The sequence below is a fragment of the Perca flavescens genome, chromosome 1 (assembly GCF_004354835.1).
Source record: "Perca flavescens isolate YP-PL-M2 chromosome 1, PFLA_1.0, whole genome shotgun sequence".
NCBI classification, from domain to species: domain Eukaryota; kingdom Metazoa; phylum Chordata; class Actinopteri; order Perciformes; family Percidae; genus Perca; species Perca flavescens.
The window spans coordinates 7,441,238-7,457,950 of record NC_041331.1 but is presented as its reverse complement, the minus strand read 5'-3'; the positions used below and the strand labels follow the sequence as shown (position 1 = coordinate 7,457,950).

The following is a 16,713-nucleotide window of genomic DNA, read 5'->3' as shown; positions in this document are numbered from 1 at the left end:
ATTTATTCTAGATCTGCTTTTCTAATTATATCTGAGTCAGCACACATGTAGCTTAGGCATAATTGACTCTTACCTTCTCTTTGACATCTTTTGTTGAGGAAGTAACTCAACTCAATTATACATTATTCATTGTAATGTATTAATAAAACCCTGTACTGTAATATTTCAGATGTTTATTTAAGATTTCTGCTCATGTCCAAAACTTCAAACATTCAAAATATAACTCATCCCAACTGTGTTCTCTGAGGTTTGGAGGAGTCGTGATATTTTGTGAATAAAAAAGTTATAATGGGCTATTACAAGAGTAAAGTTACTATATTTCAGAAAATAGTCTACCTGCACCATTGCTCTGCTGATACGGTAGATCTCAGACCTCCTGACAGACACAGAGCCCCGTTTGGGTCTCTGGTCTCTGAATGAGACAAAGTTTAGGGAAGTGGCTGAACGCTGCTCTACATTGGAGGTGGAAAACCGAAACTATGACAGAAATACACGGAGCTCAAACACGACACATGTCCACAGCAGACCGTGTCTTTTATAAACCTGAAGCTGCACAGCTTTTTATAGCAAGAGTGGACACTAAACAACGTCCGGTTTTATATTTGTCAGTCAACTTTTCAAAATACATTTGGGGCTGAAGCCCTGGCAAAATCAGATGACGCTGTGTCTGTCATTGGGAACAATGAGGCTGCGCTTTTGATGCGCAAAGGTGTTCGATGCGGGGCTGCACTGCAGAGAGAAATAAATGTAAGTTGCCCTCCACCTGCAGCCTTGATCTGTATTTGTTTTTAATCAGGGTCAGTGCAGAAAAGCCACACTCACACAAGTAGGTGGAGGTGGAAGGGGATTAGGACTTTCATAGCCTTAGTGGAGATCTGGGGGAACTCGCTCTCCACATAACCATAAACGCGTGATTGTCATTTCTCCCCGTCTCTGTCACACTAACTGAAACCTAACTTTAACTCATATTTCCTACGTTTTTTTGCTGGGTTCCGTCTCCTCCATTAATGCTAACTTCTGTTGACTTGAGACAAGGAAACGATGCATTTTAAAGCTAACACACGCACGCACAATTACCGATATCAATAGAGCTGCATACAGAGTTATTTTTTCTTTGCATGTCGCGCCTCCCCTGTGGCTCTTTGGCGCCCCCCGGGGGAGGCGCACCTCACCTATTGAAAACCCCTGGTCTAGACCTAATCTATCTTTAAAGTGTCCTGAGATAACTCCTGTTATGATTTGACACTATAAATAAAATTGAATTGAATAGTCTCATTTCACGATATTAATATAATAACGATATATTGCCCAGCACTAACACAACATATAAGCAAGTTTCTTTAGTGTATACGGAGAGCTTCAGCCAGCTTGGTGTGTCCAGGTCTTACCTTGTGGCAGGGGGATGGCCCGAACGCTGACAGTGGCCAGTCTGTTGGGAGTTGTGAGGGTGACCAGTCCACTGTGGTCCACATGGACGGTGTCAGACGGACGACCCTGAGAGGCTTCTTCTTTCACCTAGCAACACATTCACGCACGCACGCACGCACGCACGCACGCACACACACACACACACACACACACACACACACACACACACACACACACACACACACACACACACACACACACACACACACACACACACACACACACACACACACGCATATTGGAAAACCAATAATTTGTACTGAGAGATGATTACTCAGGGTAAATATTCAGGGTTGGGTTTATTTGAGATACTTGCTCCACTGCTCCTTCTAACCGATTCTCCTAATTATTCTGCTCTGGTAATGTAAAACATGTCACTTCAACACACAACTGTAAAACAGAAAACATAGAAGCTTTGGTAACACTTTATTTGAAGGGGTGTGCATAAGACTGACATGACACCATCATAACTATGATATGACACCTATCATGAACATTAAGAGTCTTTTTGAATGTTCATGACTGTTGTCATTTAGTGTCATTTGGTAAAGTAAAACCCTTTTAATGCAAAGTTGGCATTGTTTGAGAAGTGTGTTATGACAACTTGACATTAAGCAGGAAAATATAGCCTGTCAATGTCTTTGCTATGACAACTTGGCATTAACCTAGACAACATAACCTGTCATAAATATGCATCATAGCAGGCGTAATGATCAGACTTTATGAACTGTCATGAAGTAGTTGGTTTTTACATTGGCTGTCATGTCATAGTTATGACGGCACATGTCAGTCTTATGCACACCCCGTCAAATAAAGTGTTAGCGAAGCTTTTTATGAACCGGTTATTTATTGATGTGGACTACAGTTCAGTAAATGTGCGGTGAACTGACCTGGTGAATGATGGCTACTTTGTGCTGCTTCCCAAGGTCTTCGTTCACCATGTCCACTTTCGGGGGACGTACCACTGTTTCTCTGAATGGAATGATGGGCTTGGACGCGCTAATCTCTATTTTAGCAAACCTTTAAAAAGACAAGTAAAAATCCTGTTAATGATACTAACGAGATAATTTGGTCTCCAAAGTCCACCATCAGCTTCATACCAGTTTGATATATGACTAAATATATAACCTGAGAACTGAGAGTTAAATACATTTTTAAATGGAAAAAAGACTCAGAGAAAGAGCTAATAGGGTGATGTTAAGTGGGTAATGCAGAGCTGGAACAATCAATTGGTAAGGAATACAAAAAAAAAGGATTGAGGATTTGATGCTTTTCTTTGTCATATATGAAAGTAACATTAATATTTTCTGGTTTTTGGAGTGTTGGTTAGATAAAAAGCAATTCATCCTTTGAACCAGAAAATAAATATGCATTCATCATTTGCTGCAGCCCTAAGGTAACATTAGCTAACTAGCTCTAAACAAAAACTACAGCTGAGGCTGATGGGAATGCCATTAGTTTTAACAGAAATTTTGACCTGAAGATGAAAGTAAATGTTATTAATCAGTTCATCCAGAGGGTAAAATAATCTGACATCTCACATCTGAATGTAATTTCCCGGCAATCCACCCAATATTTCACACAAAACAAACATAACCTCAAAATGGCGCTAGATGAAAAGTCAGGGAATCACCAAAGTCAGCAGAATGTGTTCCTTGGGACCACCAATGTCTATAAAAAAATTCAGTGGGGATCCATCCAGTAGTTGTGGAGATATTTCAGTTTGGACCAAAGTGGTGCATCGACTGACTGGCAATACTATCCCTAAAACCACGCCGCTGGCATGGCTAAAAACAGAACATACAAACCCACCACTATCATACTAAATGAAAGTACTAACTACGAAAAGCGATCAAGCAAGCAGGAGAGCAAGTCAGCAAGAAAACAACACAAAACGTCTGACATAAACTTGATCCATCACTAATAACAAAATGCTCCTATTCTTCTTCTAAGTAATTTCCCCATGTATTTTTTTGTAAGTTACTGATTGAACAACAATCTTTGAAATTGGTCCAGTATTAAGCAAGACGTTTGCAGTCAATATTGGGCTATTGGGCAAATGTGCACCTTTAATTTCGTCCACTAAAAGAGCTGTATTTGCCACTGACAGACTCAGATTATTAAGTGATTATTAAGTATTAAGTGTCTTGGCTACATTATAGAAAGGATCCCTACAGAGATAGACCTTTTTCTTCAAAAGAAAGATCTGTTTTGTTTTCGATGAAACAAGAAAAGTCTGACATAAACTTGATCCATCATCAATAAAAAAAATTCTCTTATTCCCCTTTCAAGTACTTGTCTGCAGACTACAGCTGACACTGCAGTGAAAGCTACTGCTGGCTTTGGAAATAAGACGAGATAATGGATAAACTACACAACAACGTCAAAGAAATCTGAATGAGGACATTCCTGGCACACGTCTTTTGAAATCAAGTTTATATCTCAATTACTGTCACAGTTATGAGTAAAAGAATAAACTCTAATTGTCCACACCAACTACAAAATGAAACCAACTGGTCCTTGCCCAAAGACTTTTGGTCTGTGTACTAAAACATTCACATAATCTTGTCAACTGTTTCTGAGATATCCTGCTGACAGAAAAGACGGGGCCAACACAAAACCGCCTTCACACACAGGCAACGGATTTCAAATTTATGAGAGAACTTGCCTCTTAACTCAAAAAAAAAAAAAAAAAAAAAAAAGACATGTATGTGCTGAAAGCCGTATTCAGCCAAACTGAATATATTTTGGCTCCCCTGATTCATGTCCTTGCTGTGTCTCTGCTTTTAAATCTATCCTGGAGGAGACACAGCTTATAAACAGCACAGAGCGAGGCTGGATATAATCCATGAGAGACGCTGTAAATAATAATATGAACAATAACACATTGAAGCAGAGGGCTTCAGACCTCTGTCACTGAATCTCAATCCCTTTACAGACACATGGAATGACATCAGCTGATAGCTAAGTGTTTTTTAAACATGGACAGATGTCGAGCTGAAATGATTAGCCGATCCAAAACAAAAAGATTGCTTCATTTCTCAAGCAGAAATGCCAAAAATGGTCTCACTCCAGGTACTCAAATGTGAGAAGTTGCTGCTTTTTGTGGTCTTACATTAAAATTAAATGATTATTTTGGGGTTTAGACAGTACGTTTTTCTAGGTTTTCTAATTTAGTTATAGACCAAATGATTAATCAAGAAAATAATGGGTAGATTAATCCATTATGAAAATAATTGTTAGTTGCAGGCAGGTGGGGGGGACCCTAAGATCCCCCCGGATCTTCGGTCCAAATTCCATTCTCAAATGTAACACTCTAAAGTTTCTTACTACTTTAAAGTTAATTCACCTGTTACTCTCATCATTTCCTTCTTCCAAAACAGCCAGGAGTTGAGTTTTCATTAAAAACTAAATTATGCCTGGTGTGATAACTGTATGCTAAATTAATCAGAGCACACAGGGCCATAGGACCTGCTGCTGACAAGCATTTAAAAGGCTATTTTTTAAATGGAGTGCGACACAGTTAGTCCACATAAAACACACAGCTTCACTTCAAGTTAACTTCACGGAGAACAATGAGTGGAAAATGCATTACTGATGTGTTTTAAATTAATATTCTCTGTGTAGTTTAGCCAAGAACACAAAATCTGTCAGAAAAAAATTAGACTAATTTACCTGTTAATCGAAGGTACTGGTATGTCGTTCCAGATCATTCTGGGTCATTTTAACACCTAGATGCAGCTGTAGACAAATGTATCTACTTTCAATAGTGTGCTCTATTAGGAGACTATTTCAGGCCATTCAGGCAGGGTGATACTTTAACCTGCATGGTTACTTAACATGCAGGTGAAAGCGCTATTCTATAAATCAAGAATTTTACCGCTGTTTTATGTCCTTCCCTTTCCTATGAACCCCAGATACTGCAGTTGAAGGATCAGTGGTTCAATCAGCATATTAATAACATAATGTGTTCCCCTAACAGCTTTTTAAAATCTCATTGACATGAACTTGTCCAAAAAGAAAATACAAACAAAACAACTACACTGTTTGCAGTCAGTGTGACTTAAGTTAATAGTGCCAATACAAAAAAAGCATGTTGGCTTTGAAGACGACATGGAACATCCGCACTGATTAGGCTGTCTGTCTGTATTATAGGCTTTACTGAGCGACAACACAGGTGCTCCTTGGCCAGGGGTCACTGCGTCATTCCTAAAAACATGACTGTGTCTATCTCTGTGTTAGGTGGTGCAGGCACAGGGCTGAGACACACGCACATACTTGCTTGTCTTATCTAGCAAGCGGCAACAGAAAACAGGTAATCCAATCCCTCCCTGTCTCTGCTGCTGATATATTCTGATCCGCAATAAGTCACACTCTTAGGTTCCATGGTTGCCTGTGAAAAGCAAGCCTAGCCTCAGTAACATTGTAAAGATCTGCTCTAAGATCACTGGACTTCAGTTACCAGACCTGAGCTCCATCTGGAAGAAACTGGTAGTCCAGAAAGCCATGTTCTTTCTTGTAGATTATCTTTAATGCCCTCAGGGCAGTGCCATCTTGCTGCACAGTCGGAAGCAACGAAAAAAGCTGCAATGTAACACTAATGGGCAATTGTGCACTTTTAATTTCGTCCACTAAAAGTTCTGTTTTTGCCACTGACAGGCTCAGATTATTATTCTAAGTGTCTGACAACAAAGATTCCCTACGGAGATAGACCTTTTTTTTTTTTTAAAAGTAAAATCCTTTTTGTTTAACATGAAACAGCCCTGAAATCGTTATCGCCAAACCCACCAGACTCCATTTAAATGAAGAGAAAATTCATTATCGTAAAATACACTTAATTTAAGGTCGACAGAAACAAAACAAAAAGCCATCTTGGTTTGTCTTTCCACTGTTCCAACAATCACCACCCTGGTTTGGTTGAAACAAAGCCTTAATTATCGCATTTACATGTGGAAATATGCTGGCTCTATACATGCTAACAGTACTGTTTATTTAAATGGAGTCTGGTGAGTTTGGCGATGGTGATTTCAAAACTGTTTCTGGTTAAACAAAAAGCATCTTATTATCAATACCAAACTAATTTCAGGTATTCTTTATTGTAAATTACGTTACTGATTTAACAAACTCAGGGCCCTCCCCTGACTAAACTGGGGATAGGTGGGCTACATGTGTATATCTGTGTGTGTGTGTGGAAGAGAGGGGAGTTTACCATTGTTTACCATTTCAGCCGATTACTCCATCTAATAATGTGGAGCCTTTTTTTTTAAATAGTGAAATAGTGACTCCAGCTGAAATATCGTTCTGAGTAGTGTCAGTTCTATATAAGTAGCTTCCAAAACTGGGGAATGATAGAAACTACTGAACCTCATTCTGATGTCAGCAAGAAAAATTAAACAGCAGTCTTCATTTTAACAATAAACACATTGACAGAGGAGGTTAGGAAGAGAGGTAAGCAGACCGTTTTTTGGGGGGGGGGAGAAGGCACAACTGTGACTAAGCCTTCCCAAATATGTTAAAAATGTTATATTTTTGGATAGACTGAACCCCAAAAGTTTGTGGTGGGTTATACATCCATGGTGAAAAGGCAGATATTAAATTGTTATCAGATCACTCAAACAAAGATTGATTTTAATTGGAGACTATTTTTGTAACCCAGCGCTGGACGGAATTATCAATCTAGTGCACTACTGAACACTGTTTACCATGTCAGCCTTTGTCATATTTGGCACCTGGCCCAGATCTGACCACAAAGAGAGAGACAGAGAGAGGGCGAGAGAGAGATAATCCTCTCAGAGTGCTGTGATGTCACAGTCTCGTGCTGACTCGAGTGGCTGAGCAGCGCTGACCTCATTCTAAACATGACATGACACACTGTAGGTCAGGCTGCTCGCCAGCCATGTCACAGAGGGCTCAGGCTGCCACGGGCCAGACCAACCAGTCACCTGAAGAGCCAACTAGCCAGCCAACCAAGCTAGCCAATCAGCTAGTTTATGAGACAGTCGACTAGATAAGAAAACATTTAACAGGCCATCATGTCACATCACCGGCCAACAAAGCAAACAACGAGCCAATGACGAGTCATCCAGCAAGCCGTCCACCTATCCAATCAGGAAGCCACCCTGGGAGCTTAGTAGCCAGTCAGCAGGCCAGCCCTTGACCTCCTTTGCCATCTCTGTCCCGAGCTGTCTGTCCTGGCTCTAAACATAGCAGCAGCATTACACATGGCCTCCTTTCTTCAGCTGGAATCCCACAAATATAGTGCAGAGTGGAATCCTCATCCACTGACATGGCGGACAGAGGCTTACTCCCAAATCAGACAGCAAAAAGAACCAAAACACTTAAAGGAACACGCCGACTTATTGGTACTTTAGCTTATTCACCTTATCCCGAGAGTTAGATAAGTCCATACATACCCTTCTCATCTCCGGGCGGGTTGTAACTCTGGCTGACGCCCCCACCGCTAGCCTCGCTTAGCCCAGATCCTGGAGGTAACCGGCTCCAACTAGCCTACTGCTCCCAATAAGTGACAGAATAACGCCAACATTTTCCTATTTACACGTTGTGATTTGTATAGTCACAGCGTGTACAAATAACAACGTCACATGAGACACAGCCATCTTCTAACCGTATACATACTGGGAACTATATTCTCACAAAGGCGAAGCACTGCTGCTCTCTGCTCCACAGGTGCTGCGAGCAAATCACTCCGCCCAAGTAGCAGAAGTTTCATCAGCTTTCATTTTAAATGTTACTGTAGATTTTGATTTCAGTATGAGAGCACAATCTGAGTGTTACAGTTGACTTTATATACGTGTTTTTATCTGTGTGTGCAGAAGCAGACTAACACCAGCCGTTTGTAGAGAGATGGGTCTGACCTGTCTACTAGAGCTTCTCCGTCTCATTCCTTCTTCTGTCACTCTTTTCTCCTCTACTCTTTTGAACTTTAAAGTGTTACTTTGAGTCTGACTTTCCCTCTTTGAAATGTGTTGGATTTCCACCCGGTGAAATAAGTTCTTGTGTCTTTTTTTCACGGCTGATGCCAAACTGCTCACAGATACAAGGCTTTAGTAATAGCTAAGTGTAAAAAGAACACCATCCAACAGACAGCAAGTGCTGTGTCAGGGTTCTTGAGCTATATCTGTGTGTGTGTGTGTGTGTGTGTGTGTGTGTGTGTGTGTGTGTGTGTGTGTTTTTGTTTGTTTATGTGTGACACAGCAGACACGTAAGCAGTGGGGGAAGAAGTATTCAGATCCTTTACTTAGGTAAAAGTACTAATACCACACTGTAGAAATACTCTGTTACAAGTAAAGGTCCTACATTGAAAATGTTACTTAAGTAAAAGTACCTAAGTATCATCAGGAATATGTACTTAACGTTTTAAAGTAAAAGTACTCAATGCATAAAAATCCTCACATTTTAGAAACTGGAAAGGATCCAAACAGTTGTGTTTAAAGGAACATGCCGACTTATTGGGAATTTAGCTTATTCACCGTAGCCCCCAGAGTAAGACAAGTCGATACATACCCTTCTCATCTCTGTGCGTGCTGTAACGCTGCCTGACGGCTCCAGCATTAGCTTAGCACAGATCCTGCAGGTAACTGGTTCCAACTAGCCTACTGCTCCGAATTGTGACAAAAGTGACAAAATAACACCAACATGTTCCTATTTACATGGTGTGATTTGTATAGTCACAGCGTGTACAAAAAACAACGTAACATGAGACACAGCCATCTTCTAACAGTAAACAAACCGGGAACTATATTCTCAGAGACGCTTGCTGCGAGCATATCACTCCGCCCAAGTACTATATTCTTCCGCCTGAGAATATAGTTCCCGCTTTGTTTACAGTTAGAAGACGGCTGTGTCTCATGTTACGTTGTTTTTTGTACACGCTGTGACTCTATAAATCACAACATGTAAATAGGAACATAGGAATAACTTATCACTTATTCGGAGCAGTAGGATTGCTGGAACCATTCACCTGCATGTTCTGTGCTGGCCTGATGCCGCTGGAGCCGTCAGCACGCACGGAGATGAGAAGGGTATGTATCGACTTGTCTAACTCTGGGGGTTACGGTGAATAAGCTAAATTCCCAATAAGTCGGCGTGTTCCTTTAATGGTCTAATCATTTCAGCTGGACTTGTAGTCCGTTATATTGTTGGCTAGTTTCATTGATAATAAAACATTGTATTGTATAAACTATATGTGTTTTGTGTGCAAAAATCTTAATGTGTTAAGTAACTAAAGCTGTCAGATTAATGTAGTGGAGTAAAAAAGTAGAATATTTCTCTCTGAAATGTAGCGGCGTAGAAGCAGAAAGTGACATTAAAAGAATGCTGTCTTGAGTGGATAAAGTCAGCTAATTAATCCAGACTCCCAGGGTTGATCTGGCTGGTAAACTGGCTAGCTTTCCATTTGCAAATTACTTCAACAGCTAATGTTACAAAGCAACTAACAACGTCAGATCCATGCAGCGCAGCTAAGTTACATCTAGCTGGCTAACCTAAGCTTGCTTGGTCGCTAATGTTATCGCTAGCAAAATACTGTCTGAGTGGATATGTTAGTTAGCTAGCTTGCCAAATTACTTCAACAGCTAACATGATCCATGATACTAGTTATGTATTATGACAAACAGTGTTGAACAGAACAAAGCAAAGGTGTATAACCATGCTATTTAATAGCCAAGACTCATGCAAGGCAGGGTTGGCCAGCTGGCTGTGGCGTGACAGCGCAGCATGGATCTGCTGTTGGTCTCTTTGTGGCGTTGAAAACAAGGGTTTTATGAAAGTTAAACTTAGAAGATTTTAGGGTATCATTACTTTTAACTAAAAATTTTTTTATCTTTTCTTGTTTATTTATCTTTGCGGCTTGGCTTACAACCAATTGATTGTGTTCAAACACAATCCATTTAAACCAGAGGTGTCAAACTTTATTTCACTAAGGGCCACACTGGAAAATGAGAATCACATCACGGGCCAGACATGTTATAGTTTATTGACATGCTTTTATTTCATTAAAAAAGTAAAATATTTTTGACTGTATTATTGCATGCCTCATGTACCCTTCTCTCACATAGAGTTTGGTCCACATAAAGCCTGAAAAATTGACGTAAGTGTAAGTCATCTTTGCCTCACTTATAAGACTGATAATAAATTAACTTTTTACTGTACCCTAAAAATAATATTCATCCATACCGGACAGTCTTATAAAACTAGTCAGTACAGACAAATGTTGTCGGCCTGACGACAGGGTGTCAGATCAGAAAACATATATATGTGTGTTTCTCGTGGGCAATTTCAATGCAATGTTTTCTGTCATATAATAAGGAGGACTTATTAATATTAACTCAAATAGGAATAAGTCAACCAAATGTTCTTTGGACTAATTCTGTAGGCTAATGTGTTAGGTTACAAAACTGTAATGGAGTAACATAGTAATAATAAAAATTCAATTTATTTCAATTGCAATGCATTAAAAACAGTAATCATACAGGTTAAAACAGTGAAACATGACACACAATAGCCAGCCAGACTATTGGTCCAATAGTCTGAACCATCCAAAAAAATGTTTTTAGAACAGAAACAAACCAAACCATAGTTCAGTTTGATGCAGACCGAGACCACCACTTTTGGTTGGACCAAGGGTTTCACATCTGTAATTTTGGTTTGGATCGAATTGAAAAGTCCAAGTCAAGTCTGGACTAGTCTCACTTTGCCAGAGCTTCCTCCACAGCGCTTCGGAGGAAGGCTGGTTAGTCTACACAGCATTCCGGGATGGGAGAAAAACGTGCGGAGCCACGGTGCCTCTGCAAAATAGCTTCGGGAAGGAACTTGTTTTGGTGGACCATGTGTACGTCCAAAAGTAGTTTTTTTTAGAAAACTCAGATAAGGATAGCCCATTTCAAGCAGTGCCAATGGTATGAAGCGGTCCACACTTCCCGTCTCCTAAAGGGGTGTGGCCTCGTTTGAAAATGTAGTGAACGTCATGTGGATGGATGAAAAGTTTTTAATATGTTCTTTTGCTAACTTTAGATATTTACAGAGCTAAAAGACATATTTAGCATCACAGAGATTAGTTTTGTTTGGGCGTTCATGAACATTAGCTGACGTTAGCTTCTCTGTGTTGATCTTGTGAAAGTTTGGTCCTGAGATAAATTTAATTCTCCCCTGATGTGTCCATCTGAAAAGTGCCATTTCAGTGTCAGAATGTTTTGGAGATGTGTGGCCTGTGAGAAACTGGTCCAATATATACTTTGGTGACTATGGGATGAAAGGATCGCTCATAATCTGTGTTCACTGGTGCCCGGATAGCTCAGTTGGTAGAGTGGGCGCCCATATATAGAGTTTTACTCCTCGATGCAGCAGTCCCGGGTTCGGCTCCGACCTGCAGCCCTTTGCTGCATGTCATTCCCCCCCTTTCTCCCCTTTCATGTATTCAGCTGTCCTGTCAAAATAAAGGCCGAAAATGCCCCAAAAAAATTATCTAAAAAAAATATAAATATGTTGCTCCGTATGGCGCTTTGCACTGCCCAAGACAATTGTCATTGGTTTAAACTAATGCCAATAATCCAGAGCACGTTTGTCTCCCATCCCAGAATGCTGTGTGGACTAGCCAGACCCTCCTCTGCAGCGCTGTGAAGGAAGGTCTTGCAATGCGAGACTCCTCGCTTACCAAATTGCCAGTGTGTGATGGTGGGGAGAGGGTACTTTTAAAGGGGATGAAAGATGCAGATATAAACGCCACCAGCTGCTAATGCATCTCTCTTTGATGTATGGTAATGGCTTCTACCATTCCATATCCAGGTGCACTCTGGGTGCGCTGCACACCTCTTGCTACAAAAGCACCAGGTCTGCTCTTTGAGCTCTCTGCTTTGAATCACCCTGTTTCACCCAGTGAATTATCTTAAAATTTTAAAAAATAATTTGTGAAAAAACATGAATGATAGGCTTACTGGCCTATAGGTAAGGTAGTCACTAAGGTAGCCATCCACAGATACAGTTAATCCTAAGGATTCACTGTGTGCTACATGTATGTTTAACATTAAAACATGATTTATTAAATCATGCCAACAATTATTATTTGAATAGCTTAGTATTCTATGCATTAAAATGTATGTATAAAGGCTTTAGGCAACCCTACACATTATTGTAGGCCCGGTTTAATATAGACTTTTATTTTATTTTTACAATATATGTAGTAGGGGGACCCTGCTCCATCTCTCTTTCAGTTAAGGGGTGTTTGGCTTAAAATATGTTGAAGAACCCTGCCCTAATATAAGGGGTGTTCCCTGATGTTGCTCCCCTCCTGTTCGCTCTTTTTCAGGTTGGGGTCGACAACTAGCGGGGCCTTGGGCCTTTGGTTGTTGGATTAATTGATCAACATGGATTGTGATTGGTGGATCGTTGTTAGGGCTGCACGATATGAGGAAAATATTCTATATCTCATTTTCATGGCAAAATATTAAGATTTTTTTTTTTAACTGATTATAGTGTGATTTTTGCGGATCTGTACAAAATGGATCCATATAAAACAGAGATTTTTTTCTTTAGTTTGTAGGATATTTGTAGGCTGGGAAGTCTCTGCAGCACCACAATACTTCACTCAGAATGGATTGACGCATATTTTGCGCCCCCGCTGTGATTTGGATATTGCACTAGACCATATTGCGATTTCGATAAAATTACGATTAATTGTGCAGCCCTATTAGCTGTGCGTGCAGATCCTGCATGTCACTGACTAGTAACAAACTCTGTCTATCCAAAAACACTTAAATCAGTGGGAATTACGTTATATCAGACACAGACTTCTGTTGTCCTCTAGCGTTATGTTTCCAGCTCCGCGGCTCCAAACTGTAACCTTAGTTGGGACTAGGAGTGTTGAAATTAATCACTGCGTCGATGCATTGCGATGCAGACCTGCAGGGCTGCACAATACACAGTTTTTTTATCGTCATCGCGATATCAACAGCAAAAACCATATCGCGAAAGGCTGCGACATATCGCAATTGACAATTTTTTGTGTTAGTTGAAAGAAAATATCAGTAGAAACTGCAACTTAAAATGTAACTGTCATTCTCTTTTTAGTGGTGCCTTTCATATTCAATTCAGTGTTCAATTTGTTCAATAAAAGAATGTTTGAAATTATTTCCTTTCACTTGTTTGAAATTATTGTATTTCAGCAAAATATTGAAAGCAACAGAAAGGCAGAACTGAGTACACTTTAATATCTGTTTATTTATCGCAAGTAATATTGTTATCAGCAACATTATCCCAAATCGAATATTGTCCTAATATCGTGCATCCCTAGCGTCATTATCAGTGAGCGCTCTAACAGCATGAGGGTTCCTGCAGGGACAGGAGTCAGGCCTGCCTGGTAGAGTGGCCAGATGGAAGTGCCTCCTGAGTTAAAGTCTTATTAGAGGCCACCCCTGAGTTCGCTAAACAGCTCTGAAAGCAGTCTGCGAGCAGGGGGGGGGGAGATTTGATTGATAAAAAAAACAATCCGCTCTGTAGCCTAAAGGCCAGGCACTAGGTCTGGTGAACAGGGCATCACTTATCACATCCAAGGTTTCTGCCTTTTCAAAGGAAGTTTTTTCCTCGCCACTGTCGCACTAAATGCTTGCTCTTGGGGGGAAATATTTGGGTCTTTGTAAATTATAGAGTGTGGTATAGACGTACTCTATCTGTAAAGTGTCCTGAGATAACTTCTGTTATGATATGACACTATAAATAATACTGAATTGAATCACTGTAGTGATGACATCGGTGTGATGGAGCAGGGTGAGGCAGGGTCTGGGAGACAGGCCAATTACTGGAGCCAAACAGAGAGAGAGAGATCCTCGAAAAAAAAACGGGTCCATTTTGATCATTCACTTTCAGTTCATGTGTCTTTCTGTGTCTCTGCTCACTTACAGATCTGTTTGGGTTGAATCAATCGCCACTGTCTCTTCGTTGCATTTAGAAGTGGACATTTTGTGCTTCTGGTCAATAGGCACATTCAATCCAATCATTCAGGCTAAAGGATAATGTCAGGTCTGAGGTTTGGGAAGATGTTATCACTACTAAAACTGGCAATGGATGCCAGTCCAGGACATTATATAGAGATGTGCCTTAAAATAAAATTCTAAGAACATGTGATTTGAATGATGTACAGTACATTCTGTAATATTACATCTCTGAAATTGATGAAAATACATTTGACCAGCCTAGCATTGAAATGACCAGGGGCGTAGCACAAGAACCTGGGCCCTATGCATAGGCAGTCCTGATGGGCCCCCATGTTCCTCACCCCCCCCCCCTCCACCCCCTCCTTACCCTTACTTATAGACATTATAGCCTATTCATTTTAAATTAAACATGTTTCAAATTATAATGGTGTGTTGTGCGCAAACAGCATTGTTAGTGTAGTTTATCTATTTAGCCTTTGCGTCAGATTACATGTATAACCAAATTATCATTTGAAAGTGTATGTTCTGCTCTTTCAATGGGTTGTCTCAGTTCATTTTTAGCACTAACAGTCACGGAGATATTCAAGCAGTTTAGCACTATGAATTTTGTTTTTTAGTTTGTGCTCACCTTTCTTTGAAAAGAAGTCAGTTACCAATTGTTTCCCCTCATTTTGTTTTCTCTCATTCTCCTGTCTTTCCTTTCTTTTTTGGTAGCATGAGTTGGCTTTCTTTGAGAAAGACATTTCTACAGCAGAAGTTTGTGCTCCACCAAACGCTCAACTGAACTAACGTAAACAAAATGCGTGCAGATGGACTAAACCATTTGGCGCATTAGCAAGGGGTGGGTGAGACCTTAGTCTTTTTTTGTATACAAAATGTAGTCAGTCTATCAACAAAGTTATTCAGCAAATACACTAACATTACCTTTCCTCTGACATGCATTATGGAATTTAATTGGGAAATGAAAATATCCAGGTAAAATAAAAATGTGTTTCAGACTTTTCAAGGGCCCTCTCTCCCCGTGGGCCCTGGTAATCAGTATTGGTTTTACCCCCAGTCCGACACCCCTGGAAATGACCCATAAAGTTGTAACTAATGCTTAAAATAATTAGTTTATGATTGATAAATGGTTCATAAAGCATCAAGTAGCATTGATTTTATTAATTAATAATTTAGTCTGGATGAACGGAAATACATTTCTAGGGTAATTGTGTGTTGCCATTCTCAAAATCCTTTCACTTCAGAAAAAAACAACAACAACCTCCAAGCTAGCAAGCTACATGCTGAAAATGGCAAGTTTTGAAAATAATTTGGATCGTGCAACAAGGCAGGCCTGCTTGGTTCTTTCAGTGAATGATTGTGAAGATTTATAAAGAATATGTTTACAGCATTTACTCTCTAACTGGGATGTTTTGGGACCGATTGGTGGGATTGCTTGGGACAAAGTACACACAGAGATACACTGGTTAGAGCAAATGAGGTTAACCATGTATCCAGCTAATTTAAAAAGCTCACGTTACTGTATTGTGTGAACAGTTAACTTCATTTTATATTGTATGCAGCATTTTCCTTTGCGGGGTGCAAATGTTCCACCAAAATAAGTTCCTTCTCGAGACTATTTTGCAGAGCCACCGTCGCTGCGCCCGGAGCTTTTCGGCGCCTAAGACGATTGTGATTGGTTTAAAGAAATGCAAACAACCCTAGAGCGTTTTTTTCTTCTTCTCCTATCTAGGAATGTATCTGTGGTGTAGCCAGACCTCCCTTCATAACACTGTGGAGATTTGAGAATAAGAGAATTTGGCCCCATTAAATATTATATTGGTGATCTACCTTATAATAACTTTATAACAATAAAAATGTCGAGGGGGAATACAGTTAGAAAATTTTTTTTATGATAATAAAGAGGCATTGTTTACTTTATAGGCTGTGCATTTGTGTTATCACATTATCTGGGTCACATAAAAGTGATATATTACCAAAAGATGTATCCTGGAATTCATTCATTCATTTAATTTGTTTAAAAAAGTAATACATAAATACTTTTATTATATTGATAATCACAATTATTTCTGGGTCAATTAATTGTACAGCAAAATTTGGAGTTGGTACAGCTCTACTCAGCAGTCATATTAGGACACACTTTCCATTGTGAAAATTCTCTAAAAAAAAACCTCCCAGTCTGTCACTTAGCCTGCGGCGTCCAGACAGAGAGGCAGCAGTCAATATGGAATGATAGCCAGATAATGATGCGGCTGGAATTGGAAACAGATCAGGTTCTCTCTCAGATCTGCGTCACTCAGTATATGAACACACACTGTATTCAACCTGCACTACATGT

At 40.0% G+C, this 16,713-nt stretch overlaps 1 protein-coding gene across 2 annotated transcripts in view; it reads right to left on the bottom strand.

Annotated features, from left to right (window-relative positions):
• Positions 1-16,713, bottom strand: part of efl1 (elongation factor like GTPase 1) — a 122,250-nt gene that overhangs the window by 18,968 nt on the left and 86,569 nt on the right. For both annotated transcript variants that reach the window (XM_028583511.1, XM_028583520.1), the window contains exons 18-19: positions 2,319-2,448; positions 1,389-1,515 (exon numbers count right to left, since the gene is read on the bottom strand). In XM_028583511.1, the coding sequence (XP_028439312.1) occupies positions 1,389-1,515; positions 2,319-2,448 (257 nt within the window). The remainder of the gene's footprint in view (positions 1-1,388; positions 1,516-2,318; positions 2,449-16,713) is intronic.